The following is a 25013-nucleotide window of genomic DNA, read 5'->3' on the forward strand; positions in this document are numbered from 1 at the left end:
TGCTGTCTGCCCCACTCAAGACCCTGTATGGCTCCAGGTAGGGAAGCAGTGATGGCCTGCTGGCCCTGGCATGGTGCCAGGGGACGCCTGATGGCTTCTTCTGTTTCCTAAAGGTTAATTAGCTCCTTAAAGCATCAGTAGGGCCCGTCTCCCCCACCCTAGCTCACGTCCCCCGGGGCTTGGCTGCCTGCTGATCACCCAGTGTTCTGTGTTGGGGACCATTCTGATGGGGGAGGGGCAGCCAACTGTGTCCCCCCCCCATGGCTTCTACATCCTGGGGACTTGGGGGGAGCTTCTGAGCTAGGGGACTCCAGGGGAGCCTTCTCTGGCCCTGGGAGCCCAGAGGTCAGCAGTGGATCTGCCACCCAAGCTCTTACCACTTAGCTCCTAGTGTTTCTGTCACATGATGCCAAGGTCACACAAAGTCATGCAGCTCTTCATCTGATGTTCTGGGTGGAGGAGGTGCCCAGCGGCCTTCATCCCAGGCTCTGAAGGCAGTCCTGGCCCTGCCGTTTCCTGGCAAGGTGACCTTGGGTTACTTCAGGCCAGTGGACTCAGTTGCACCGCGATGTCGTCGGGGAAACGGGCCCACAACCTGCCTGTGGGATTCATGTGCCGGAGAAGGGCATCAAGTCGTTTTAGTCTACACAATGGCCTGTGTTACAGATGAGGGAACTGAGGCTCGGGGAGAGGAGGTGCTTTGTCCAAGGACCCACAGCTGGTATGAACCCAGGAGGCCTAGTCTCGCTCCAGAGTATGTGCCTGGAAGCTCCCGCCTGTGCTGTGCTGGGTCTCCTGGGTCTTTCCAGGTTTGGGCTTTGAGCATCATCCCCTCGCCCCTGCTGCCCTTCACTGCCGGGTATGGGTGGTGAGTCCAGGGCAGCCGAGCCCGGGTTAGACCAAGGTCTCCTTCCTTCTCCACCCGCACACCTGACTCCTTCCCACCTTCTACCCTCCGCCAAAATTCCCTTGGAAAATGGCATTTTTTCCACCAGTTCTGGCCGATCCAGGTAACCCACGCCGCCCGCTATCGCTGTACCTTCTGTTTATCAGCTGCCTATTCAGGGGCTGGTCTCTTCCCTCTGCCTAGGATCTGGGCTTGTGGGAAGAGGGGCCTGGGGGCGGCCTCCAGCCTTCCCCGGGAGGCTGACCACCAGCTTCTAGGCTGCAGAGTTCAGACCCTCACCCCATCACTTCATGTCCTGGCCCCTTCGTGCCTCAGTTTCCCCATTTGGAGCCAGGGCAGAGTAACGCTGTCTTCCCTCTGAGTTGTAGTCAGGTCAGCTGAGCCAAAGCACAGAGGCCCGCCTGGCATGGAGCCGGTGGCCACTTGGTATTTGGCAGTTGTTACAAGCTTCTCTTGAACTGGGTTTTTAACAAGTGGCCTCCTCAAGTCCAGGCAGGCACGGGAGTTCAGGGACACCCCCTCGGGCCTCCCCTCCCGCTTCCCTGGGACGAGGTTGCAGTTCCTTTTCTCAGCTGACCCCACCTTGCACCCACATTCCTGTCCCTTCGTTCACTTGTACGTGCGTCCCTTCCTTCCACAAGCCTGCACTGAGTGCACTGGCATGCCAGGGCCCGTGCCAAGGATGCACGAGCTTTCACACCTGTTTTGATCGAATTCCCAGGACAGCTCATGAGGCTGGGACGTTACTATTATGCCCTCTTTACAAACAAGGAGAAACTGAGGCATGGGTTGCTGGAGGCACCTTCCCGGAGTCAGCCTCGCAGAGAGTGAGTGTGGCCTGGCACGGGGTCATTACATGTTCTCATTCAGTAATTAGAGAGAGAACCCTGGTTTGTTTCCAAGCTGGGCCAATTTCATATTCTTCAGGAAAAAAATTGTTTTTTGTTTGTTTCGTGGTTCAATAAAGAATGACTCTTTGGGCTCAGCTGGATGTTCGACTGCACTATGTGGCTTGTCCTGGGTGTTGGTCATGGCTCTGTTCTTGTCTTGCCTGGAAAAGAACCTGCAGCTAAGTGCTGTGGGAGGTTGGGGGGCAGGCCGAGAAGGGGAGGGTGCCCGGTGCTGCCAGGACCCTGGGGTGCTCAGCCTCTCTGCCCCGGCCCACCACATGCAGGCCAGGCAGCTGAGCACCTTCCCTGACTGTGCTATCCTGGGGATGAGAGGTGGGGCACGACGGATCTGAAACACTGGCCTGTGGGGGTGACGCTCCTTCCTGCCCCCCACCCAGACAGCACGGAGAGCCAACCCCTGCGTGTAAGGGGCTGCCTTTGCATGTCCTGTCCTCATGGGATCAGGGGGGTAGGCCAGTGCTGTCCCCGCTGGACACAGAGCTGCTGACTCGACTGTTCACCTGGGGGCGCATGTTCTTGTTCAGAGCCAGCCAGCAGGCGGCTGTGGGGCCATGGGGTTGGAGAGGGCAGGAAGGGGGCTCCCTGGGGTCTGCACAGCCCCTGGCACCTCCTAGAGCTAAAGGGCTGCTTCTGTTTTCTCTTGCAGTTACCGAGAAGGAAGTCCAGCAGTGGTGAGTAGCTGTTTTTTCTCAAACTGTTGGTGGTGGGGCGGGGGGCAGGGCCTGGGGGTGTTGGCTTTGGGCTGATGGGACATCCATCCAGCTGCCCAGGACAGGGGCATGCAGACAGGCTTCTGAGTGCGGCTCAGCCACCAGCTGGTCCAGGCAGCCTTCGTTTAGATTCTTTTGATCACAAGGGACTGAGGCAGAGCCAGGTGAACTGGGAATGGGGAGGGAGTGTTGGGAACTCCTTGCCTTGTGTGTCATCTCTAAGGCCTACTGCCCTGCTCACCAAAGAGAGGGGTTTGGACCACAGATGAGCCAGGAGACTGGGTCCCAGGCCTGGCTCTTTCCCTAAACTGCTGGTGGCCTTGAGAAGTCTCTTCCCTTTTCTGGGGTTGAGCCACCTCTTCTATAAAGTGATCAGTTAGACTGGACCAAGGATGCCCGAGAGGTTTCTTCTTGGATGCCAGCCCTGATCAATCCATAGTGGGTTATGTTAAGAAGGATTCTGAGGCTGTATGTCCTGGAACAAAGGGAAAGTGGAGCAGCGAGGGACTCATGAGGGCTGTAATGGGTTAGTGATGCCTGCCTGGGCTGGGGGAGAGGGGAGGGGCATATTGTTGTCTCTGGGTCACCTGTGGGATGTTCGTGGTGCTGACAGGGAGGCTCACACTAAGGTCCACCTGAGGTTAGGTGGTCCAGGAGGGGAGGAGGCAAGCCAGAATGACTTCCAGGAAAGTTTGGTGGTTTAGAAATGGACTCTAGGGCACCTGGGTGGCTCAGTCAGTGAAGCATCTGCCTTTGGCTCAGGTCCTGATCCTAGGGTCCTGGGATCAAGCCCCGAATCTGGTTCTCTGCTCCGTGGAGAGCCTGCTTCTCCCTCTTCTTCTGTCTGCAGCTCCCCCTGCTTGTGCTCAATCTCTGTCAAATAAATAAATAAAATTAAAAAGAAAAGAAACGTTTGTAGAAATGGGCTCTAGAATGCTGACTAGGCCTCAGGTGATTCCCTGAACTTCAATTTCCCTGTGTGTATGGCAGGAATGATGATACCCTGGAAAGACATTCCCTGGGAAAGTCATAGCATAGTGGCCAAAGGATCAAAGCCATGGCCAGTGGTCTTCTGTGCACTGTTCCGATGGGGACTGGGCCTAGAGATGTCGTACCCCCACCCCCAGCCACGAGACTCCTGGGCAACTCTGCAGGGGGCAGGGCTGGGCTCCCCTAGGGGCCACTCAGCACAACTCCCCATCCCTGAGTCCGGGCCACAGAGGGGGACAGCTAGCTGGGCGACTCTGCTCATCCCATGCTGGATACGGAGCCGGGTGCCCAGAACGTGGATGGTTCTTGGGGGTAGGGTGGGGGGGCGCATGGAGGGAGCAGCCACCACCACCTTCCTCTTCCCCCACATCCGAGGACCAACATGTGGGTCTGATCTGCCTCTGACCTCATTTTCATTCCTCCACTTCCCCAGGTGAGCGTTCCAGAAATGTTCCTACTTCTAGGTCTTTATCCCGGCGGCTCTGCCTTCTAGAACTCCCCGCCCTTCCTTCCTGGGCCCTTGTCTACTCATATCTACCTTCTGGAACTCCCTCCCCTTCTTTCCTACCTTCCTGAAAGCCAGCCGAGCTTTCCCCTCCCAAGGCTCACCTGAGTCTCCCCCTCCAGGAAGCCTTCTGGGATTCCCCATCTGTGCATTTTCTCCCTCCCTCCCACATGGCAGCCAGAGGGGACATTGTTGAATGAAAACCTGACAATGTCCAGCTTCTGCCTAAACCCTGCCTGGAGCTCAGGGGAAGGCCATTCCTTCGGTAAGGTAATGTGAGCGTGAGGACCTGTGTGGTCTGACCCTGTGGGCCTCTCCAGTCTCACCGCTGTCTCCTTCTGCCGCCTGGCCTGCCTGACCACCTTGCCCTCTGGGCCTTCCTGACCTTTGCCTGGTCTGTCACCATGCCCCTCTGCTCCCCTGGGACACCGCTCCACTTCTTTACTTGGCTACCGACTCCCACCCTCAGGGCTTCTCCCCTGAAACCCCAGGACTCCCAGGTCAGTGAAGGCGCCCCCCCACCTACAGCTGGGGACACAGCAGGCAGTGGTTACTCATCTGTCAGCCTCCCTGCTTCCTTTCCTGGCCCTGAGGGCTGGCCCGCTTGGTTCACCCCTGCATCCCCAGGGCCTGGCTGCAGCAGGTGCTCAGCCCCCAGGAAGCACATCCCAAGGGCCTCACATCCATTGCCTCAGTGACTCCTGAGAGCTGCCCTGGGAGCCGGAATTGTGTCCTGCAAGCTCTCACACATGGCCTCATTCCGTTCCTCCTCACCGGCACCCAGGGGACAGAGGTGGATCCCTTCATAGCATTTCCTAGATGGGGCCCCTGAACCTTCGGGCCCTGCCTTGCTCACATCTGTGCTTTCCCTGGGGAAGGCAGGGCAGAGCAGCCAGGTGGGCTTCAGAACCAGGGCGCTGGGCTTGAGTACCCATGCCCCACATTGAGCAATCTTGGGTAAGTTACTTGACTTGTCAGGGCCTTGGTTTCCCCATCTGGAAAACGAGGGTAATGATAGTCAAACTTTATAGGAATATTGTAAAGAACAAATTATCTAATCCACATAAAATATCTGGAGCAGAGCCTAGTGAGCGTGTCCCTGTTGGTGGTATTGATAATGATCCTGATATCATCCATCATCAGTACAACCCATGGAGCGGTCTGGAGATTCAGGGTCCCCTCGTCATTATGACTATGGGAAAACTGAGGCCCAGAACAGTGGCATGACTTTGGATCATTTGCCAAGCTGGTATTTCAGCTTCAAGCTGGACAAGGACTCAGCCATGGGAGGGCTCAGGAAAGAGCAAGCTTGGATATGCGGTGGGAACAGGCTCAGCATGTTTGAGGCCCGCCCGTGAAGAGCCGTGGCTGAGGCTCCCATAACAGAGCTGGGGCCCCAGGCCTTGTGACACCCAAACCTCGGGGTGGGGTGACTCTCTCTGAAGAGTTATAAAGACAAGAGCTGATCTTTCTCTGCCAGAAAGTTCTATGGGGCTCAAGTACATGTCCTTTGGTTCATTTTGGAGGCGCCTTCAAGGTGAGGAGACAGCAGACTCAGTGCCTTCCTCCGGCCCTCCTGGGTCAGCCCACGGCCCAGCTCACTGTGGTATTCTAGAATGGTTACATCCCGTAGGGTGAAGCTAGACTGGAGATGATTAAACAGGATACACATGCCACCACTCTCCTTGCCCAGTGCCCATAGCAGACATTAGTAATGGATCACAGATTATGGCACTCTGGATCAGCCTCTTCCAGTGCTGATCCAGTGGCACTGGGAGGCCAGTGCCATTGTCACAGGCACACAAAATGAGACCACTTGTTACCCCTCGATCGTCCCGAACCTCACTGGCTCGCTGGGGCTATAGGTGGCCCACCATCCCCTCTATGTTTTGCAAGGAAACAGGTAGGATGAGCACCTGCATCCCAAGCGCCCTGGCCCCTTCTCATGGGATCCTCTTTCCACTCAGCCCCCAGCTAGTCCTTTCATGTCCTAAACAGCTCTCAGGGCACTCAAGAGCTGGGGACCGTGCCGATGCCTGCCCTCCCTGGGAAAACTCAGGGTTCCCGAGCCTCACCTGCCAGGGAGCAGACCATCTGGGTGGGAGTGGGGAGCCAGGAGGGAGGCATATACAGAGACCCACCCAGCCACATAGAGTTTTCTCTCCTACCTGCAAAGTGCCTGCATGGATCCAGCCCGAACAGTGGCTTTGGCTTCCTCCTGTCTGTCTGTCTGTCTCTCTGTCTCTACTCCACCCTCTCTCAGTGCACGTGGAATAAAGCCCTAATCCCTTACCTCGCCCTCCCCGGGATCTCTCACTTCACCTTCTCCCTTGGCCTTGTGGGACCCACTGAGGACCCCCACTTGCTGTCCCTCACCCACACCAGGCTCACTCCTGCCTCCTAGAACCCCCGTCATTGCTGTGCCCTCTGTGCCCACATCTTGGCATCTCCACCCCAGTGTCATCTCTTCGGAGAGGCCTGCCTGACCGCCCAGTCCCTATTTCTCCAGTGTGCTGTAGGATCACCTTGTTTCATCCTGACTTTCTGAAGCCACTGTGCAGCGGGGTAACCAAGGCCTAGGTTGTCAGGAGTGCAAGGCCAGACTGCAGCATTGGGGTGCTCAAGCCAGCGGCCCCAGAGCTTGCATTCTGCACCGGGCTCCCATTGAGTGCTCCCCGGGGTCATCTCAGGGTCTCGCAGCCCTGCACTGCTGTGTGCTTCTCTGTATTTGTGGGGAGGAGGCTGGAGGCTGAGTGGTGAGGTCAGGGTTGGGGTCCACAGCCAGCTTGGGCCCCTGCCCCTTGCTCCTGACCATCTCCGTTCCTGTGCTGAGCCTGATTTATCACCACGGCAGATCTGGAACCTCAGTGGGGATTGAGAAGCTGCAGCAGGTCCCAGGCCCTTATGATGATTGTGAAGTTGCTGTCACTCAGAGAGGAGAGAGACAGCAGGGCACAGATAACCTGCTCCCCGTTCCCCAGCCCCAGATCCCCATGAACACAGGCAGAGGGCCAGGAAGCTGGGAAGTAAGAGTGTGTGGGGTGGCAGCACCATGTGTTAAGGTTACCTTTCTCTTTTATATTTTCTATTTTCCAAATTTTCTGAAGAAATTGAAGCTCAGAGGGGCAGAGACACTTGCCCAGGTGGCCCAGTGCTGTGTATGTGTGTGTGTGTGTGTGTGTGTGTGTGTGTGTGTGTATAGTCAGGGCCCAGCTCACTCCACCTCCATGGCCCAGCCTGTGGGAGCTCCATTCTGCTGGCTCTTGCCTGGGCAGCCCCCCAAAGCTGAAGACCACAGGGGCTGAGGGGAAGGACAGAAAGGAAGAGGCATCCTCCTCATGGGTGTGTTTGGGATCCTCCTCCAGGATCTGCGCTGGGAGAGGGGCACCACGGGAGGGGGGTGTTTGCAAAGGTAATGGTGCACCACTGGGGCCACGCTGGGGCTGATTGCAGCTGGGGGTGGGGGGAGGTGATGCTCTATGGTGCATCTGTGTCTTCCCCACCCTTCCCGCTGCAGAAGGCCATGTTGCCACGCTTTACCCTGGGCATGGAGGGAGGAGGCCGGCAGGAAGCTGCAGCCTGGTCTCAAGCTGGCTCCCCGGGTGGAGTGAATCTTGGGAAGTCCTAGCAGGCTGAGGCCTTTGGGCCTTGCTCAGTGGCCCTCAGAGGACAAGAAGCCAAACTGGAATTGGACCGCCGCGTCATGGCAAGGATTTGTTCATTCATTCACCTACTCATTCACTTGTTTGCCTGGGAAGCCTTTACTGAGCACCTACTGTGTGCCAGGCCAGGGCTGGGGGCCAGCCAGCACCCAGGGAGACCTGGTGGCTGGAGTCCCCTGGGGGACACAGGCATGACCCAAGCTGGTGCAGTGGGGAAGTGCTTCTGTTAGTGGCGTTCAGCCTTTGCTGCTTTATGAAATGACAGATTTCTTTTTTCCTTTCCCTTTCAAAGAAGTGTAAGAATGTACTTGTCAGAGCTCCGACTTTGTCTTCTCATCCCCACCCTGTCTCGGAGAGCTGGCTCCCAAACACAGCCAACCCTGTCACACACCCCTGCTCATGAGGCTGGGAACTATGCAAGGTGCTCAGGAGCCGTGCCCGTTTCCCAGGTGGGGTTCTGTAGCTTGCTTTCTGATTCCCAGAGCTGTCTCTGCTCCTGGGGAACTAAGACCCCCTGTTCTCGAACAAGACTTCAGGACTAGTGACAGGTACAGAGATCATTGATTTAATAAAATGTCTTCTTCTTACTTCAATAAAAAAAAGACTTAAAAATCAAAAAATAGCTTCCACAAGTCCTCGTAACTAAGGACGGTTTATAAAAGAGAAAGCAAATCTAGGTAGACTTGTGATTGTCGTTTGGTTTGGTTTTTCAAAGCTTTTGTTTGCTGCAATAATTTTTTTTAAGTTGCTCTTTTTTTTTTTTTTTTAGTGGCGAATGGTCGATTGTTTTCATGGTTCATTGATCCATGTGGATGTAAACAACTCTTACTCTCTAGGATTCATTTTCTCTAATCACATACTGTATTACACCAAACTATATCTGTATTTGATATTTTTATACCTTCTCTGGAACATTCTGTAATACTTTTCATTATCTTTTTTTTTTTTTATAAGATCCTACTTATTTGAGTGAGAGAGAGAGAGAGAAAACATGAGCAGGAAGAGGGGCAGAGGGAGAAGCAGACTCCCCACTGAGCAGGGAGCCCCATGTGGGGCTTGATCCAAGGATCCCAAGATCAGGACCTGAGCCAAAGGCAGATGCTTAACTGACTGAGCCACCCAGGTGCCCCACATTTTTTCTTTAATGTGGTGAAATACTCATAATGTAAAATTCACTATCCTGACCATTAAGGCTATGTAGGGGAGTGGCCTCCGAGTAAGTGTCTCGGGCTGAGTGACTGGAATGGGTGGGGGCATTGGGGGTGTCAGTGTTCTAGAACCTCCTCCTTGGGGCAGCTGGCAGGACAGGGTGGCTGGGGCAGGGGCAGTCCATGGCATCTCGGGCTCTGCTGTGTGGGAGAGGTTGGGAGTAGGAGCTCGGCATCCAGCAGATGTTCAGGGCATCCTTCACTGTCTACGACACTGCTGCCATTTGTGGAAGCTCACCCAGGGCCTGGGAGGCAGGTACTGGTTTGGTTCCCACCTCACCAATCAGGAAACTGAGGCTCAGAATGGAGAAGTCACCTGCTGAGGGTCACACACGGGTCAAAGATGGGTGCTGGGATCAAGCCCGGTCTGCTGAGGAAGCTTGAGCCCTTCCTTTTCAGTTCTTTAAATTATAAAAAAAAAATTTAACTTGTTTATTTGACAGAATTCATACATGCTCAGTGCAGCCGATGAAACCATCAGCACAGAGCTAATAATAATAAATAAAAGGATCTTTTCCCACCTCCTTTCCACCACACACTTGGGACATTTGTCTGAAGTGGGTGGCATGGCTCCGTGAGGTCTGTGTGGTGGATCTCCAGGGCTGTCAGTCATTGATGGTGCCTGGAGATTGTGGGGCTGGGCCCCAAGATCCTGCCCCAAATCCTGACTGTTCTGGTCACCCCAGGTTATCAGTTTGTGGTGGTAACCGCAGCACGATTTTTGTGTCTCCCTCCCCTCGCCCCCCGCCTGGCCTGTTCTGCCCCAGTGGCAATGCTGGGACCTCTGTGGCCTCCCCCGGCCCCCTGAGTCCAGAAGCAAGCAGAAGGGGCTGAGGAAGTGGGTCCACTGAGCACTTTGGGCCTCAAAGGGCAGGATGTCTGATCCAGCCCTCCCTCCCTATTCAGCACAAACACAGAGGTGTGGCAGAGGGTTCTAGTTCTGGCTGCCTTATTTGCCAGCTGTGTGACTCCTTTCAGCATTTACTGAGCACCTACTGTATGCCAGGCACAGTTTTGGGCCCCACAGATGCAGGGCTGGTCTAGGAGACATGGGCCACCAGTGGCCTGGGTGCTGCACCCACTGGTTCAGCATCACATAGGTTATGCAAGTCAGTCACCAGGCACAGCCATACAAGGTGCCACCGAGGCCCTGGCCAGGGAGAGGGTGCTGGGCGTGCTGGGACCAGAGCGTGACTTGGTCTGCAGTGGCCAGAGGGAGCTTCTGTAGGGGAGACACCAAAGCCAAGAATGAGAGGGTGAGTGGGAATCAGCAGGGTAGGGAGGGGAAGAGCCGCCTAAGCAGAAGGCATGCTGAGTGAAGGCCCTGAGTCAGGGCAAGACTTGATCTTCCCCAGCCTCAGTTTCCCCATCGGTAAAATGGGCATACTAGTTCTTGCCTCCTGGGCTCAGTGGGACATCGTGCCTGGAAAGTACACAGCCATTTGCCTGGCTCTCAGTAGGTCTGGGGTGACCCCCCATCCCTGCTGTGGCTAGGCAGAGTGCCCTCACCTTCTCAGTTTGAACAAGGGGGTTGCACGGTGTAGGGGTAGCAAGGCTTCACCAGGTGTTAATGCAGTGGTGTTCCCGCCTGGCTGGAGGAGGGGAAGGTGATCCTGGGAGGCAGGAGAGCTGGGTCTGAGCCCTGATCTTGCTGCTAACTTGCTGTGTGACCTCGAGCCAGTCTCTCTCCCTCTCTGGGCCCCCAGTTCCCTGTCAATCCACAGAAAGGTGGGGAGACATCCATGGTTCTCTGGCCATCTGAAGGATGCTCTCAGGTTCTGGCCGTGGTCCCAGGGGCTCAGGTATCCCACTGGATACCTGGGCTCTCACTCCCCTTGCCCCTGTCTGGCAGTTTGTATGCCTGTCTGTCCGTCCGTCCATCCATCCATCCATTCATCCATCTCCCTGGACAAACACTTACTGAGCCCACATGGTACACCAGGGCCTGTGCCAGGCAGGGGGCTCTGCAGTGTCAGAGCAGTTACAGTTGGATGGGGACACAGCCTGGGGCACACATGATACAGCGCGCTGGGGTCTTCCAAAGAGTGAGGGAGCAGAGGAGCCTGTCAGGCTCTGGGGGACCTGGCCTGCATTCGCGGAACGAGTGACATCTAAGCTGGGACTTGGTAGTGGTAGGTGAGTGGATCAGCCCAACCTTGAAGAAAAGGAAGATGTGTGTTTTGCAGGCAGAGAGGACCTGTAGGCAAGGAGGCCTGGAGATCGTATGGCAAGTTCTAGAAAGTGTGGTTGGGTGTGGAATTATGGAGGTGCCCGGCAAGAAGAGCCTGGGGCATCAGGCTGGGACATGCCTCCCCCCCCAGGGGTGGGCTTCCTGGGGCCCTGTGACGGTGACAGCCTTTGCAGGGGTAATTGGACAGGCCCCCCCCCACAAGGCTCCCCACTCTGTCAGCCTCCAATAAAGGCTGTAGGGCCCCCACCACGGGCTCACGCAGCTGCTCTTGGCTCCTGCCATGCTGAGCAAACCGCCTTCCCCTCCCAGAGCCGCCCCCCCCACAGGGAGCCACCCGCAGGGACCCTCTGGGAGAGACTTTTGTCTTCTCTTTATTATTGTAACAGTCTTTTCAGATCACTTAAGTACATATATCCACTGTGGGGAAATGAGGGGCTCTGGGAGTGATCTGGTGACATAGGAGCCTGTGGGGGGGAGTGAAGGGGGCCAGGCACGTCCCTTCCTCCTGCCCAGGGACCTGTCTTGGCCAGGGGGGCCCCCGGGTCTTGGACCAAGTCTTGTCCCTGAAACGCACCTTCTCCCCAGCTGTGTGTTCTGCTCAGGTCTGAAGTTCGGAGTCCAGAGCACCCGGCTGAGAAGAATTTAGGGGAGGGACCTGCAAGTGGTGGAGTGGAGTCCCTTCCTGGTACCTGCGGTGGGAGGGTACCCGACCTCTTACCTCATCTGTGAACCCCGCATCACTGAACCCACCTGGCAGGGCTAAGGTGGCGACTGCGGTTCGGAGCAGCCAGGAAGGCTGAGCTCAGAGCCCGGGACCCGGGGCTGTTACCAGAGGTCCAGATGGAGGGTGAGATGGGGCAGCGATCCCGTTCCTGAGCAGGGACCTGGCCTCCTTCCTGCCCTCCAGCCCAGCCCCTGGAGGGAAGCCCCCACCCACCCCATTCCATCTTCCTGCCTCCCCCTCCTCCCAGCAATGCTCATCCCTGGGGAGCAGCTGGTGTGTTAGCAAGAGGCTTGTTTTCTCATTAACCTCTGACCTCAGTTGTGAGGCTGGAGATCCCTGAGTGTCCTGCATGTCCCTTTAGGTCCCTGTGTGTGCAGAGACCACCCAGGCCCCTTAGGCCACCCCCTGTGGGTGGAAGACGGAGGCTTCTCCACATGCTCCCTCTCTGGAGGGGCCCCCGCCACCGTGCCACCTCCGAGGGTCCAAGCACGGGACGCTCGGAGTCAACCTCCCGGGACACGAGGGTCAATGACACCTTCACCAGAAGGTCTCCGTTAGAGCAGAGCAATGGGGCAGGTGAAAGTCTCAGCGACGCCGTGGCTCTGAGCATCTGGCCTCTTCAGTGTCGCCTTTGACCCCCGCCTCAGCTCCAGTCCGGGGTCGTGAGGACGAGCCAGTCCCCGTCCGGAGCCCCAGCCTCCTCACTCTTCAGATGGGCTTCCCTGCGAGCTTGCAGCCCGGCCGCCTTGGGCCATCAGGGAGCATGGGCCTGCACCCAGGGGCCCCGAGAGCTAAGGGCTGGGAGCAGGTAATGGCTGATCCCTCGCTAGCTTCCCTTTATGCTGGGAATCCTCCTCCTCCAAGGAATCCTCCTCCAGCTGGGTTGCTAAGCTACCCACAGGAGCCAACTCATGAATTGGTTTACAACAACTCCTCCGAGTCCCTAATACGAAAGACCATGCTATTGACGATTTTTTTATGCTCAGCCCGTGTTAAGTACTCTATTTCATCTCATGTGATCCTTACCCCGACAGGTGTGATAGCTGTCCCCTTTTATGGATGCGGGCATTGAGGCTCAGAGAGGTGAAGGCACTTGCCCGAGGTTGCACAGTCTGCAGATGGCAAAGTTGGAGTTTGGACTACAGAGCCATGCTGCCGTCAGCGGGCTGCGTATCTGCAGGATCCTGTGCTGAGCACTGGAAATACAGGGTGGACCAACCAGGATGCCCTCTGAGCTGGCTGCGTCCGTTAGCACAGATCCCTGGGAACAGAGGTGGGGGGTGCATACTGGGGGTGCAGGTGTGTGGGAGGAGCCAGCTGCCAGCCCCATATGGTGGCTCTGCCCACCAGCAGCACCGCCAGCACCGCCAGCCTGCCCCCCTCTGTGGTGCCAGGAGGGGCTCAGTGGAGAAGGTGGGGGAGGCGGAATGCCTGATGTAAGCGCCACTTTGGGGGGGCTGGTTTGTGTTAATTGTTTCAGCTCCACCGTGTGGAGTGCAGGCCTGGGGGGCTGAGTGCTCTGTGCACAGTGTTAATTCTCACGGCAACTCTTACACCCCTTGTATGGATGAGGCTCAGAGAGATGCAGTCACCTGTCCCAGGTCACACAGCTAGCCAGAGGCAGAGGTGAGATGAGCCCCTGCTAGGACGGCCAGGCCTGGGCCCACCACCCGCCGGATGGAGATTCACAGCCTTCTGGGGTGCTGGGCAGGAGCTGCTGGTAGGTGGGTGGTATTGGCGCCTCCTTTACCGTCTCTCACCTGGTCTGCTACCTCCAGGTACAAGGGCTTCATCAAGGATTGCCCCAGCGGGCAGCTGGATGCTGCAGGCTTCCAGAAAATCTATAAGCAGTTCTTCCCATTTGGAGATCCTACCAAGTTTGCCACGTTTGTTTTCAACGTCTTTGATGAAAACAAGGTGAGCTGGGGATCGACAGGCCGGCGCCCAGCCCAGGTCCCCTCCCTCCTGCAGGCACCCGCAGCGTCTCCACACCCACGCTCTCCTGCCGATGTTCCCTTTTGGAGAAGGAACATGCACCCGTGTGCACATGCACACACACACACAGACGCTGATGCATACAAATACATGACTACGTCTGCACACACATGCACACACGTACACAATGCACGCACCACGCCACATGGAGATGTGTGCACACATACACATATGCACTCATATGTATACTTGACCTTTCTCTTACAAGCACAAAATGCAAATGCTTGCAGGGATAATCACAGGATTTAGAATCATGACTGACATTTACTGAACATTTACTACGTGCTAAGCTTTTTACATGGATTATTTTGACTGAGGCTTTGCAGTCAGCTACCTGTGGGGTAGGTCCTTTTAATAACTCCATTTTGCAGCTGGGGAAACTGTCTCTGAGCTCTTTTTTTTGTGCCTGCCTCCTTTCACCGAGCATTATGTTTTCAAGGCTCATCTGTGTTGTAGCACACGTCCCCTCCTGGCGATGGCCGTGCTGACAGTTGGCGTATCCGCTGTCAGGGCGCCCACGGCCCTTAGCACCCCGTCCCACGCCTGCATTTTTTCAGTCTCCCTCATGTTCATGGTGGATTCACTGTGACGAGTTTGCACGCTCTGTGCTGCAGGACACTCAATTGTTTCTGTCGTGTCATGCCCTGGCTTTCTCCTCAGGTGCTGTCAGGCTGACAGTCACACAGTCTGGCCCTGGGAAAAGTTCTGCCCTCCCCAGGTCTCAGTTTCTCCTACTTGCAAAACAGATTTGCAGAGTAAAGTCTAGAGCCATGACTCCTCAAAAGCGTGTGAACCTGTAGTTCTAGGCCAAGGGGAAAGGAGATTTCCAGGCGGCTCCGGCCCAGAGAGGGGGTGTGTGTTGGTGGTGCCTTCTGGCTCTTTGTCCCATCAGACGTGGAGTTGGGCTCTGCCTTTAGCCTCACTCCTTCCTCTGTCCCCTTGGCCTGACCTGACCCATCTGTAATCCTGCCCCCTACCCCATCTCTTGTCACCTGACTCGCACCCTCTCCACTTGGGCATCCGTCCATCGGCCGTGGGTATCTGGTGCCTGCTGCCGCCCATCACGCACCCACGGTCCAGCCTGACCAGAGACCCAATACTGACCGAGGCCACCCCGCCCCTTTCTCCTGTCAGGACGGCCGGATTGAGTTCTCCGAGTTCATCCAGGCACTGTCGGTGACCTCGAGGGGAACGCTGGACGAGAAGCTTCGGTGTAAGTCCCGTCCCTGGTTCTGTCAGGCAGCCACTGCCTGGGCCCAGGCTTGGAGGGAGCCCAGATCACCGGGCCAGGCCAGATGTCCTGCCTTTCCAGGTCAGAGGAGCTTCCCTGGGGGTGGCCGTGGAGGAGGAACACAGCTTACTGAGAGGCAGGGTAGACAGATGGGGCAGGTCAACAGGTGCAGACGGAGGCCGCGGGTAGTGTGTTGTTGCATTAAGAGACCTGGTTCCAGTGCTGGCTGCACCTCTTAGGACGCCACTGCTTTAATGACTGGTGTCATTCAGCCACTTCCTCACTCATTCACACAGCAGATAATCCACAGTCCACGGCCACAGTCCGTGCTGGCCAGGAGGTCGGGAAGCCGTGGAGAGCCAGAGGGGCAGGCACCCACTCACAGCTGGCTGTCTAGCATGGGAATATGATTTTGAAAAATCCCATAAAACTGCAGCCGAGGCAAGAAGGGGTGGGTGAGCGGGCGGACAGGAAAGGAACTGACCCTCTGAGGTGTCAGGAGCTGTGCCAGGCAGGGGGAGAGCTAGCCTGGCCAGGAGGAGGGAGGAGGGTGTGCAGAGCAGGGGAATAGCATGTGCAAGGCCCTGGGGCCGAGGTCCAGGCCCAGGCTAGAACATGGGGTACAAAAGGGAGTCTGAAGAGAGGGTGGAAACAGTCAAGCCAGAATTCACCATTCTCCTGGACCTTTATGCTGCATTGCGTTGGCAACAAGAAAACCCTGCAGTTTCTCTTTCTTTCTTTCTTTTTTTAAGGAATAAAGGAGGATTTTATTCTTATAAAAGCTACACCCCCACCCCTATCCTGGGTGTATTATCTTACTTTCTAAGTTGACCAGAGCAGGAAGCTGCGTGATTATGGGAGAGGAATGGGTGAAGAGGAGGCAGAGAGTGGTGAGGGGAGAAAGGGGGTGCCCTTGGGGGTCCCCCTCACTCAACCCAGCCTCAGCTCCCGCTCCCACAGACCCAGAACCCTCTCCTTATTTTTAGTTTCTTTTTTTCTTTTTATTTTCTTTTAACCCTAGTTGAAATGTGTGTATGTGCATGTGCCTGTCTGTCCATCCCTGTTTGTCCTGATGTGAATCCTTGTTGCTGATGAGTAATGTGGCTCCCCAGCCTGTTGTGGGGCTGGAGGGGGGAAGGGGCATGACCGAGCCTGCTGACTCCATCCCCACTGCTTGATTGCAGGGGCCTTCAAGCTCTATGATCTGGATAACGACGGCTACATCACCAGGAACGAGATGCTGGACATTGTGGACGCCATTTACCAGATGGTGGTGAGGCCTGGGCCCTACGGGGTAGGAGGGGCAGGAGGGGCAGGAGGGGAAGGAGGGGTGACACATTTAGGGACAGGATCTGATCACCCTCGAGGGTGCCTGCTTGCCTAGCTGGCTGCTCCCCGCCACCCCACCCCACCAGGGTGAGAATTGGCCAGGGGAGGGGTCACCATGTGCATCTGCAAGGTGGGCAGGGGCTGGGGGGGCAGAGTGTTCCAGAGCAGGAGGCAGAGAGGACAGGGGTGGGGTGGGGAGTGTCTGCATCTGGAACCACCCGGATCTGGAGGGCAGATTTTGGGCCAGGACCCCAAAGCCCTGAGTGCCAGGAGCCCACTGGCCACCTTGTCTCTCCCTGGCAGGGGAACACCGTGGAGCTCCCTGAAGAAGAGAACACCCCCGAGAAGAGGGTGGACCGGATCTTTGCCATGATGGACAAGGTGAGCCCCGGGTGAGGCTGGTCCTTGACTGGGGAGGTAAAGTGGGGGGACCAGGCCCTGGACCGCAGTGTGTGGGCCAGGCAGACCCTCAGAGATGCATAGATGTTCAGCTCAGGGCCTGGCCTGCTGCAGTGTCCACCTGTCAACAGCCACCCCCATCAAACGTCCAGAGTTTTAGGTAAGTTTACCCAACACTTCTTTCCTCAGCTAAGATTCTTGACTGTTTTTCCTTCTTGACGTGGACCCCTTTGACATATTAGAGAAGTCTCTGAGTGTCTGTGAATAATGGTGTTCGGCGCATCAGATCAAATCCATAGGATCAAAAAGGCAGCTAATGATTTTGGAATAGAGCCATCAAAATATTTTTTAAAAAGAATTTGTGATATAGCGTTCTATGAACTTCTTTATGAACACATTAGATGAGAAGGTGTAGCTGTGGGTGTCACCACTTTCCAGTTTCAAAGCGGTGACAGGTGTATGTGATGCCTGCAGTAGCGGTGATGTGCTGTGAAATTGCCCATGACCCCCACGGTTGACATAGGTCACAAGTACTGCTGGTTCTCTTGGGTATTGTCAACTACCATCATCATGGGTGGTTCGATGCTATTTAAGGGCCAAGGCCACACACTCCTTAAATCTCCCTGACTCATACCTCCTTTATTTAAGGAAACAGAGTCCACCATCCCCCAGACTGGTGTAAATTCTGCCTTCCCCAGTGACTAGCCATGGGGCCCTGGGAGGTGATCAAGCCTTGGTTTCCTTACCAGCCAAATGGGGATAAGATCACCTCTTCTTAGGGCAGCCCTGAGGAACCTGTGAGACCAAGCATGAGACACGAAGTATGCACAAGGCCCACGGTGAGCCATCCTCAGAGCGACCCACAGGCCTCACTGTGCTTTATGGAACTCCTGTTACTGCCCGTGTTCTCTGGGGACAGGATCTAGGGTGGGTGGTCTCCAGGCCCTTTTTTTTTTTTTTTTTTTTTGGTTCTCATGGTTTTCCTTGAAAGATGCTGCAGAGGCAGGGATTCTGGCTCAAATCACCCCTACCCTGAGAGACCCACTCAGATCCTTTTATGTGAGCTCTGCTGGGTCTCCTGGCATCCGGTGTAGGCTGCTCTAGGAGTGGTTTAAATGCCCTTGCAAGAGTGACCCCAGAGAAATGCATGAGGCTCTCAGCCCTTTGGGATTAACTGCCGTTTATGGAATTGATTGCTGTGATAATGAGAAGTATGGAGTTAGGGGTGCTTCCAGGCTGTGAGCACTTTGCACATCTTGGGCTCACAAAACACTCACCCCAGTGCCCCGAGGAATCAACGCGAGCCTGGGGAGGTGGGTTATGTCCCTGGGGTCACCTTGCCAGCAAGGGCTGGGTCTGTCTGTTGCCCAACTCCTCTTATATGGGAGTTGCACTGCCTCCTTCCTGACCTAACTGGGGAAGCTCTCTCTGGGCCAGTCCTGGGATGGGCCTGGGGAGCAGGTGTCAAGGGTCCCAGGAGGCTGGGTGTCCCTCCACTTTCAGCCACTTCTCTCTGCTTGCAGAACGCCGATGGGAAGCTGACCCTGCAGGAGTTTCAGGAAGGATCAAAGGCAGACCCCTCCATTGTGCAGGCGCTGTCCCTCTATGATGGGCTGGTATAGTCCAGGACCCAGAGCTGGGGTGAGTGAAGGGGGACCTGGGAGTTGGGCTTGGGGGTGGGCGGAAAGCCAGTCACAGGACACCTAGGATTAGCTGGGTCTCCTGGCAATGCCTGGGGTCTGCCGAGCTGGAGCTGAGCTAGTAGGAGGTGGCCTGGAGGTGGGGTTCAAATCAGCTAGAGCTCCTCTATCTTTGACATTTTTACATGCCCAGATTCAGCTTGAGAGTTTGCATAAATAGAAATCTCCTTGGATTGAAAACACCTTGAAAAGCACAGTTGTCAGGGGATGGAGAGAGCCAGGCTGCCTGTGCCCTCCATGTGTGGACTGTGGGAGACCCGAGCCCCTGGCTCTTGTTCAGTAGCTCAGATACTATTTGTTGTTTCATCCAGTTGAATTTTGGAAGTGCTGAACTATAGTGCCCAGAGAGGCCTCTGTGGCCAGAGGAGGACTGTCTCCTTTATTCTTCCTGATTCTCCACAACCTCTTTTTTTCTGCCTCTTCTCTGTTCGGTCCTCCATGTTGCATGGGAGGAATGGGGGTGGTGACCCCCCAAGGTCATTCTTGAACGTGCCTTCTGGTAGACAGATGATGCGTTCTCTCGGTGTGTATCTGAGGATCACTGTGGGACACAGGATAATGTGTGTGTTCCACTTCACTAGATGCCATTTGAGTTTTCCCATGTGGCCACCACATTTGATACCTCACCAGTGGTCCCCCAGAGTTCTAGCTGCCCAACTTTGCCAACACTGGATATTCCCTGTCTTTTACATTTTATACAGTAAAACGTGCACTGACTGGGCCCTCATGTGCATTGTGATGGCTTGTTATTTTAGTTTGCCTTTCTCCGCTGAGCACAGACATTGGGTGCCTGGTTACATGTACACCATCCTTTTGTGAAGTGCTGTCTCAGATATCTATTACTGAATACTACGTTACCTCAAAACAGCTGCTGAAAAGGACTGACATCAGGAATTTGGGCCCAGCTTAGCTGGAGGCCTTTGGCTTGAGGTTTCTCATGAGGATATAGTCAAGCTGTCAGCAAGGTGACCAGCCATCCTTGTTTGCCCGGGACTGTTCCAGAGTTAGTGCCGAAAGTCCCAAGTGCTGGGAAATACCTCAGTCTCGGGTAACCTGGATAACCCTCCGCTGCTGGCCAGGGCCATGGTGTCATCTGAAGGCTTGGTGTTGGTGGTAGGATACCCACTTCCAAGCCCATTCATTTGGTTTGTCAGCCTTGATCCTCACTGTGGGGACTTCTGCTGGTTTCCGTGGGGGTGAGCTTCCCAGGAAGGAGGAAGAGTGAGGACCCGAGATGCAGCCATCCATCTTTTCATAACCTAACCTTGGAAGTGACCCCTGATCACTTCTTTTTCAGGAGTGCCTTGACTATGTTAGGCTATGTGCATTTCTACATCAATTTTAGAATCAATGTATACATTTCTACAAGCACACACACTGGGGGTTTTGATTGAGTTGACTCTACAGTTCAGTTTGGGGGAGAATTGGCATCTGTGTCTTCTTGTGGAGTGTTCCAGTCCTTGAAAATGGTATATCCATTCATTTAGGCCTTTTAAATGTTTCCTCTATGACATTTTAATTGATTTCAGCTAAAAGATCTTTCACATCTCATGATAGATTTATTCCTAGATGTTCACTGTTTTTGGTGGTATGATAAATAGTAATCCTAAAATTGTATTTCCTGTTTATTTCTGGTTTCTAGAAATTCAGTTGATTTTTGTTTATTGGTGATTTATGTAACCTGCTAACGTCATTTATTAAATCTAAGGGTCTGCCTTTGATTCTTTGGGACTATCTATGTTTTATTTCTTCCTCTCCTATCCTTCTGTCATCTATTTCTTCATCCTGCTCCCTTGCACTGGCTGGGCCCTCCACTGCAGTGTCACTTAAGAGTAGTGAAGGTGAGTGTTCTTGTCTCCCTCTTGGTCTTGGGAAACTGCTTTCATAATTCACAATTAGATTAGTTATTTATAATTAATTCAATGGGAATTATTAGGATATCTGGCATAGGTCTTCTGTCAGATAGATTTTGTCAGATTTAAAAAATTTCGTTCACCAGGAATCATTTTTTATTTATATTCATTTATTTTTAAGTAATCTCTGCACCCAATGCAGGGTTCAAACTCACCACCTGGAGATCAAGAACCCCATGCTTTTCTGACTGAGCCAGCCAGGTGGCTCTCTTATGAGTTGTTTTTTTAAAAAATCGTGAATAATGTTGAATTTCATAAAAAAAAATTTCTGCATCTATCAAGATGCTCATATGACTTTTCTCCCTTTTTGGATTTTAACCCGATGAATGACACTGATTGGTTTTTGAATGCTAAGCCACCCTTGCATTCTTAGAATAAACTCCACTTCACCCTGGTGTGTTAGCCTTTTTATGTATCATCAGATTTGATTTGCTGATGCTTTATTTCGGGGACTTATGCTGAAGTTTCTGTGAGGCTGCTGCTGCTAATGATTTTACACAAGAAATCCCTTTCCATTGAAGAGACATTAGACAATATGTTAAAACAGAACACCTCCATACAAAAAGTTTATTTTTAAAAACCTTCATGTATAACCCAGATATAACCACTGTGAGCATTTTGGGTCCAGAGTGATTTAAAAGGAATTGAACACTCACAAAAACTTAATACTCAGTAACTGGGTCACATGGGGATATATAATCAAACCAATTTCTAAAGGAACCATCATAGTTATTTCTCCGATCTGAGAAGCTCTCCGTATATGGCTCTGGGTCCCATGGTGTGTATGATCCATTGTCTCATTTCCCAGAGGCTCCTTTTGTGTATTACCACCAGTGGCCTCCATGGCAGCTGTCCTATGACGTGCTGCTTTGTCTCCTGCAGGCTGTGGAAAAAGTGGTACAAACATAGGTTCTTGATATATCCACCCCCGAGAAGAACTCATGCAGTGTCACTAATTTCTTTACGGTGTGCGATTATTTTTCAGTCACCCTAATTGTTTCTGCCTTACGGTTTTCTGTGAGCACATATGTGTTTGTAGTTCCTCAGCAACAATGAGTTCATAACCATATGTTGTTGGCTGTTTTTTTTTTTAATTTTTTTTTAATGAACAACTTATAGGAAACGTTTATGTTTACTTTTGGAGACTCAACACTAAGAAAAAAGAATTTTTTTTTTTGAGAGAGGCAAAGAGCATATGTGCATGAGCCGGGAGCTGATGGGCAGGTAGAGGGAGAGGGAGAGAGAGAATCTCCACTGTGTGGAGCCAGACACAGGATTCATGACCTGAATGATCAGGATTCATGACCCCATGATCATGACCTGAGCCAAAATCAAGAGTCAGACACTGAACCAATGGAACCATCCAGGCACCCCAAGAAAAGAGATTTTTAACATGTTTTATCCAACTTGGCAAAAAGTTCACATTTTGCTGTATCTCTGCATGGGCTTTCCTTGACACCATTTATGGAGATGTCCATGTGACTCTCACCAGCAACATGGTGGCCAAGAAGATGTTACTTTATATCCATGACAGGCTTTTCAGACAACCTTTAGCTCATCCCCAAAATTGCCCTCTTCCTTTTCTCAGGCTTATCCTAGAACTTGCTAGATATAAATCGTGTCCAACTTATATTATGTTCCATCATTTTTGTCATGGATTTGCCTTCTCAGATTTCTGATGTATCATAATTGTTATATAAATTACTGTTACATAATTAACAGTCCCTCAAGAACTGAGATCCTGCATATTTTCTGTATCAGTAAAAATATTGTCTGAGACCATCATTTTTTGTAGCTGCATAGTATTCTATTGTGTAGTTGGGCCATAATTTACCCAGTCCCGTGCTGTGGGACACTTAGGTTGTTGGAAATCTTGATGTGGATTTTTAAGAAAAACCTTAGTAGTCACAAGCAGTGGTGGAGGGAATGGTATAATCCCATTACTGATCACCAACCTTCAGAATCACCAGTTTGCCACCAGTCTTGTATCATCTATACCTTCTACATGCACTTTCACAGTGGTTATTTTGAAGCAAATTCAAGACATTTTGTCATTTCATACATAAATATTTCAAAATGTATTCCTAAAAGATAACGATTCTTTACAAAATCCACAATAGTAAAAACGCCTTAATACCCCCCTTTCCCCCAGCCGGCAGCTGATATTCCCACTTCCTCTTACCTCACAGGTTTTTGTTTATTGGAATCAGAATCTGAATAAATTCCACCTATTACAGTTGGTCGATAGGTCTCTCAAGTTTTTTTTTTTTTTTTAAGTTTATTTTAATCTGTGTTTCTCCTTCCCTTTTTGGCTGGCTATTTGTTGAAAAACACATTCTGTAGAGTCTCCTACATCTAGAGTTTGCTGATTGTGCCCCATGGTGGTTTTAACATGTTCTTCAGCTCCCTGTTCTTCCTGGAAAGGGGCAGTTAGATCTGCAGGCTTGCCCGATGCTCTGCTCAGTTTGGTTTCCTTTGTTGAGAACACCTCCATTGGGGCTGTGGGTGTCCACCAGGTAGCATGTAAGGTCCGGTGACATCAGCAGCCATTGGTGATGACCACTTCATTCCTTCATTCTGTAGGTGATGTTCTAAAGATGTCTGTCCTTTGTTGGTAGCTCAGTTGCTTCTATATAGGGAAGCTTCCCCTCATCAACTATTTGGTTACTCTAAAGCCTAGGTTGTTTTTTTTTTTTTTTTCAAGCCTAGTTTTCATAAGAAAGGCAGGAAAGATACTTGATTCTTCCTCCTTTTCAGTTTTCAAAATGAGTTGGATTTTTTAAGATTTTATTAATTTATTCATGAGAGACACACACAGAGAGAGGCAGAGACATAGGCAGAGGGAGAAGCAGGTTCCCTGTGGGGAGCCTGATGAGAGACTTGATCCCAGGACCATGACCTGAGCCAAAGGCAGATGCTCAACCACTGAGCCACCCAGGCGCCTATGAGTTGGATTTCTAACATCCTTTTGAGATGACCAATGACTTTTTTTTTTTAAATATGTAATCATGAATTTGTGGATCTAAATGCATTTGATGAATTTCATCATGTTTGCGGGTTTAACCAGAAGGTAATGCTGTGGATCACCAGGGTTCACAGATTGCCACAGAAGGCAGAGCATACGATTAGAAACCCAGCCAAGCGCCCCAGGGTTGACACAGGATGGAAGGCTGAGAGGACACAGGTCTCTCCCTGGGTGACTCTTCCCCCCACTTGCACTGTGGCGGCCACCCTAACTCCAGTCTTGTGGGGCCTTACTGTTCCTCCAGGGCCACTGCCACGTAGCTTCTGACTGACCCAGATGATGCTTTCAGGTCATCTCACACAGATATGGGAAGTGGCCCCTTTGGGATCAGCCACCTACATGCGCATAGTCAGGGGAGCAGGATGTGGTATTTAAGTGGAGCAGGTTACGGGAAGGATCTGTGGATGGTGCAGATGCTAAAAGACAGGACTGTCCTCCATGCCTTTTTTTTGTAAATGTTTGGAAACATATCAAGGCAAAATTCACCTAACAAAATTAACCATTTTGTTGTTTTAAAAGATATTTATTTATTTTAAGGAGGCTCCATGCCCAACCTGGGGCTTGAACTCAAAACCCTGAGATCAAGAGTTGGCATGCTCTAGTGATGAAGCCAGCAGGGTATCCCTTCACAGAGGGGAAGAATAGGTTAGGTTGAACCATTTTCAAGTGAACAATTCAGTGGCATTTTGTATATTCACAATGATGTGCAACCATCACCTCTGTCTAGTTCCAAAACCTTTTCATCCCCTCAAAATCAAACTCTGTATCCACTAAACCATCTCTCCCCATCCCACCTCCAACCAAGCTCCTGGAAACCACAGCCTCCCTTCTGTCTCTATGGATTTGCGTATTTGGGACATTTCATATAAATGAAATTTTGCATATAAATGAAATATGTGGCCCTTAGTGTCTGGCTCCTTTCATTTAGCATATTATTTTCAAGGATTATCTATGTTGTAGTGTGTGTCGGGACTTCATTCCTTCTTATGGCTGAGTCGTGCTCCACTGTGTGGACAGACCACGTCTTGTTCATCTGCTCATCCACTGATGAACATCTGGATTTCTACCTTTCTTTTTTTTTTTTTTTTTAAGACTTTATTTATTTATTTATGAGAGACACAGAGAGAGAGGCAGAGACACAGAAAGAGAGGGAGAAGCAGGCTCCATGCAGGGAGCCCCATGCGGAACTCGATCCCAGGACCCCAGGATCATGACCTGAGCTGAAGGCAGCCGCTCAATGACTGAGCCACCCAGGTGTCCCGGTTTCCACTTTTGACAGTTGTGAATAGCACTGCTGTGAATGTTGGTGTACATGGATTTGAGTCCTGATTTTCAGTTCTTTGGGGTATATACCTAGAAGTGGAATTGCTGGGTCCTATGGCAACTCTATGTTTAGCTTTTTGAGGAACCATCAGCCGGTTTTCCACAGCGGCTGCACCATCTTACCTCCCCACCAGCAAGGATGAGGGGCCCGGTGTCTCCACACCCTCACTAACACTTGTTATTTCCCTGTATTTTGATGATAGCCATCCTAGTGGGTGTGAAGTGGTGCCTTATTGTGGTTTTTATTTGTGCTTCCCTGATGGCTAATTGTGTTGAGCTTATTGGCCATG

General features: G+C 52.5%; 1 protein-coding gene across 1 annotated transcript in view; it reads left to right on the plus strand.

Annotated features, from left to right (window-relative positions):
• Positions 1-25013, plus strand: part of NCS1 (neuronal calcium sensor 1) — a 48559-nt gene that overhangs the window by 18718 nt on the left and 4828 nt on the right. Inside the window, exons 2-7 of the mRNA XM_041726390.1 lie at positions 2465-2489; positions 13587-13725; positions 14938-15016; positions 16219-16307; positions 16667-16744; positions 18286-18403. Coding sequence (XP_041582324.1) covers positions 2465-2489; positions 13587-13725; positions 14938-15016; positions 16219-16307; positions 16667-16744; positions 18286-18384 — 509 coding nt within the window. The 3' untranslated portion in view covers positions 18385-18403. The remainder of the gene's footprint in view (positions 1-2464; positions 2490-13586; positions 13726-14937; positions 15017-16218; positions 16308-16666; positions 16745-18285; positions 18404-25013) is intronic.

Source organism: Vulpes lagopus, chromosome 12 (genome assembly GCF_018345385.1).
Source record: "Vulpes lagopus strain Blue_001 chromosome 12, ASM1834538v1, whole genome shotgun sequence".
Classification (NCBI taxonomy): Eukaryota; Metazoa; Chordata; class Mammalia; order Carnivora; family Canidae; genus Vulpes; species Vulpes lagopus.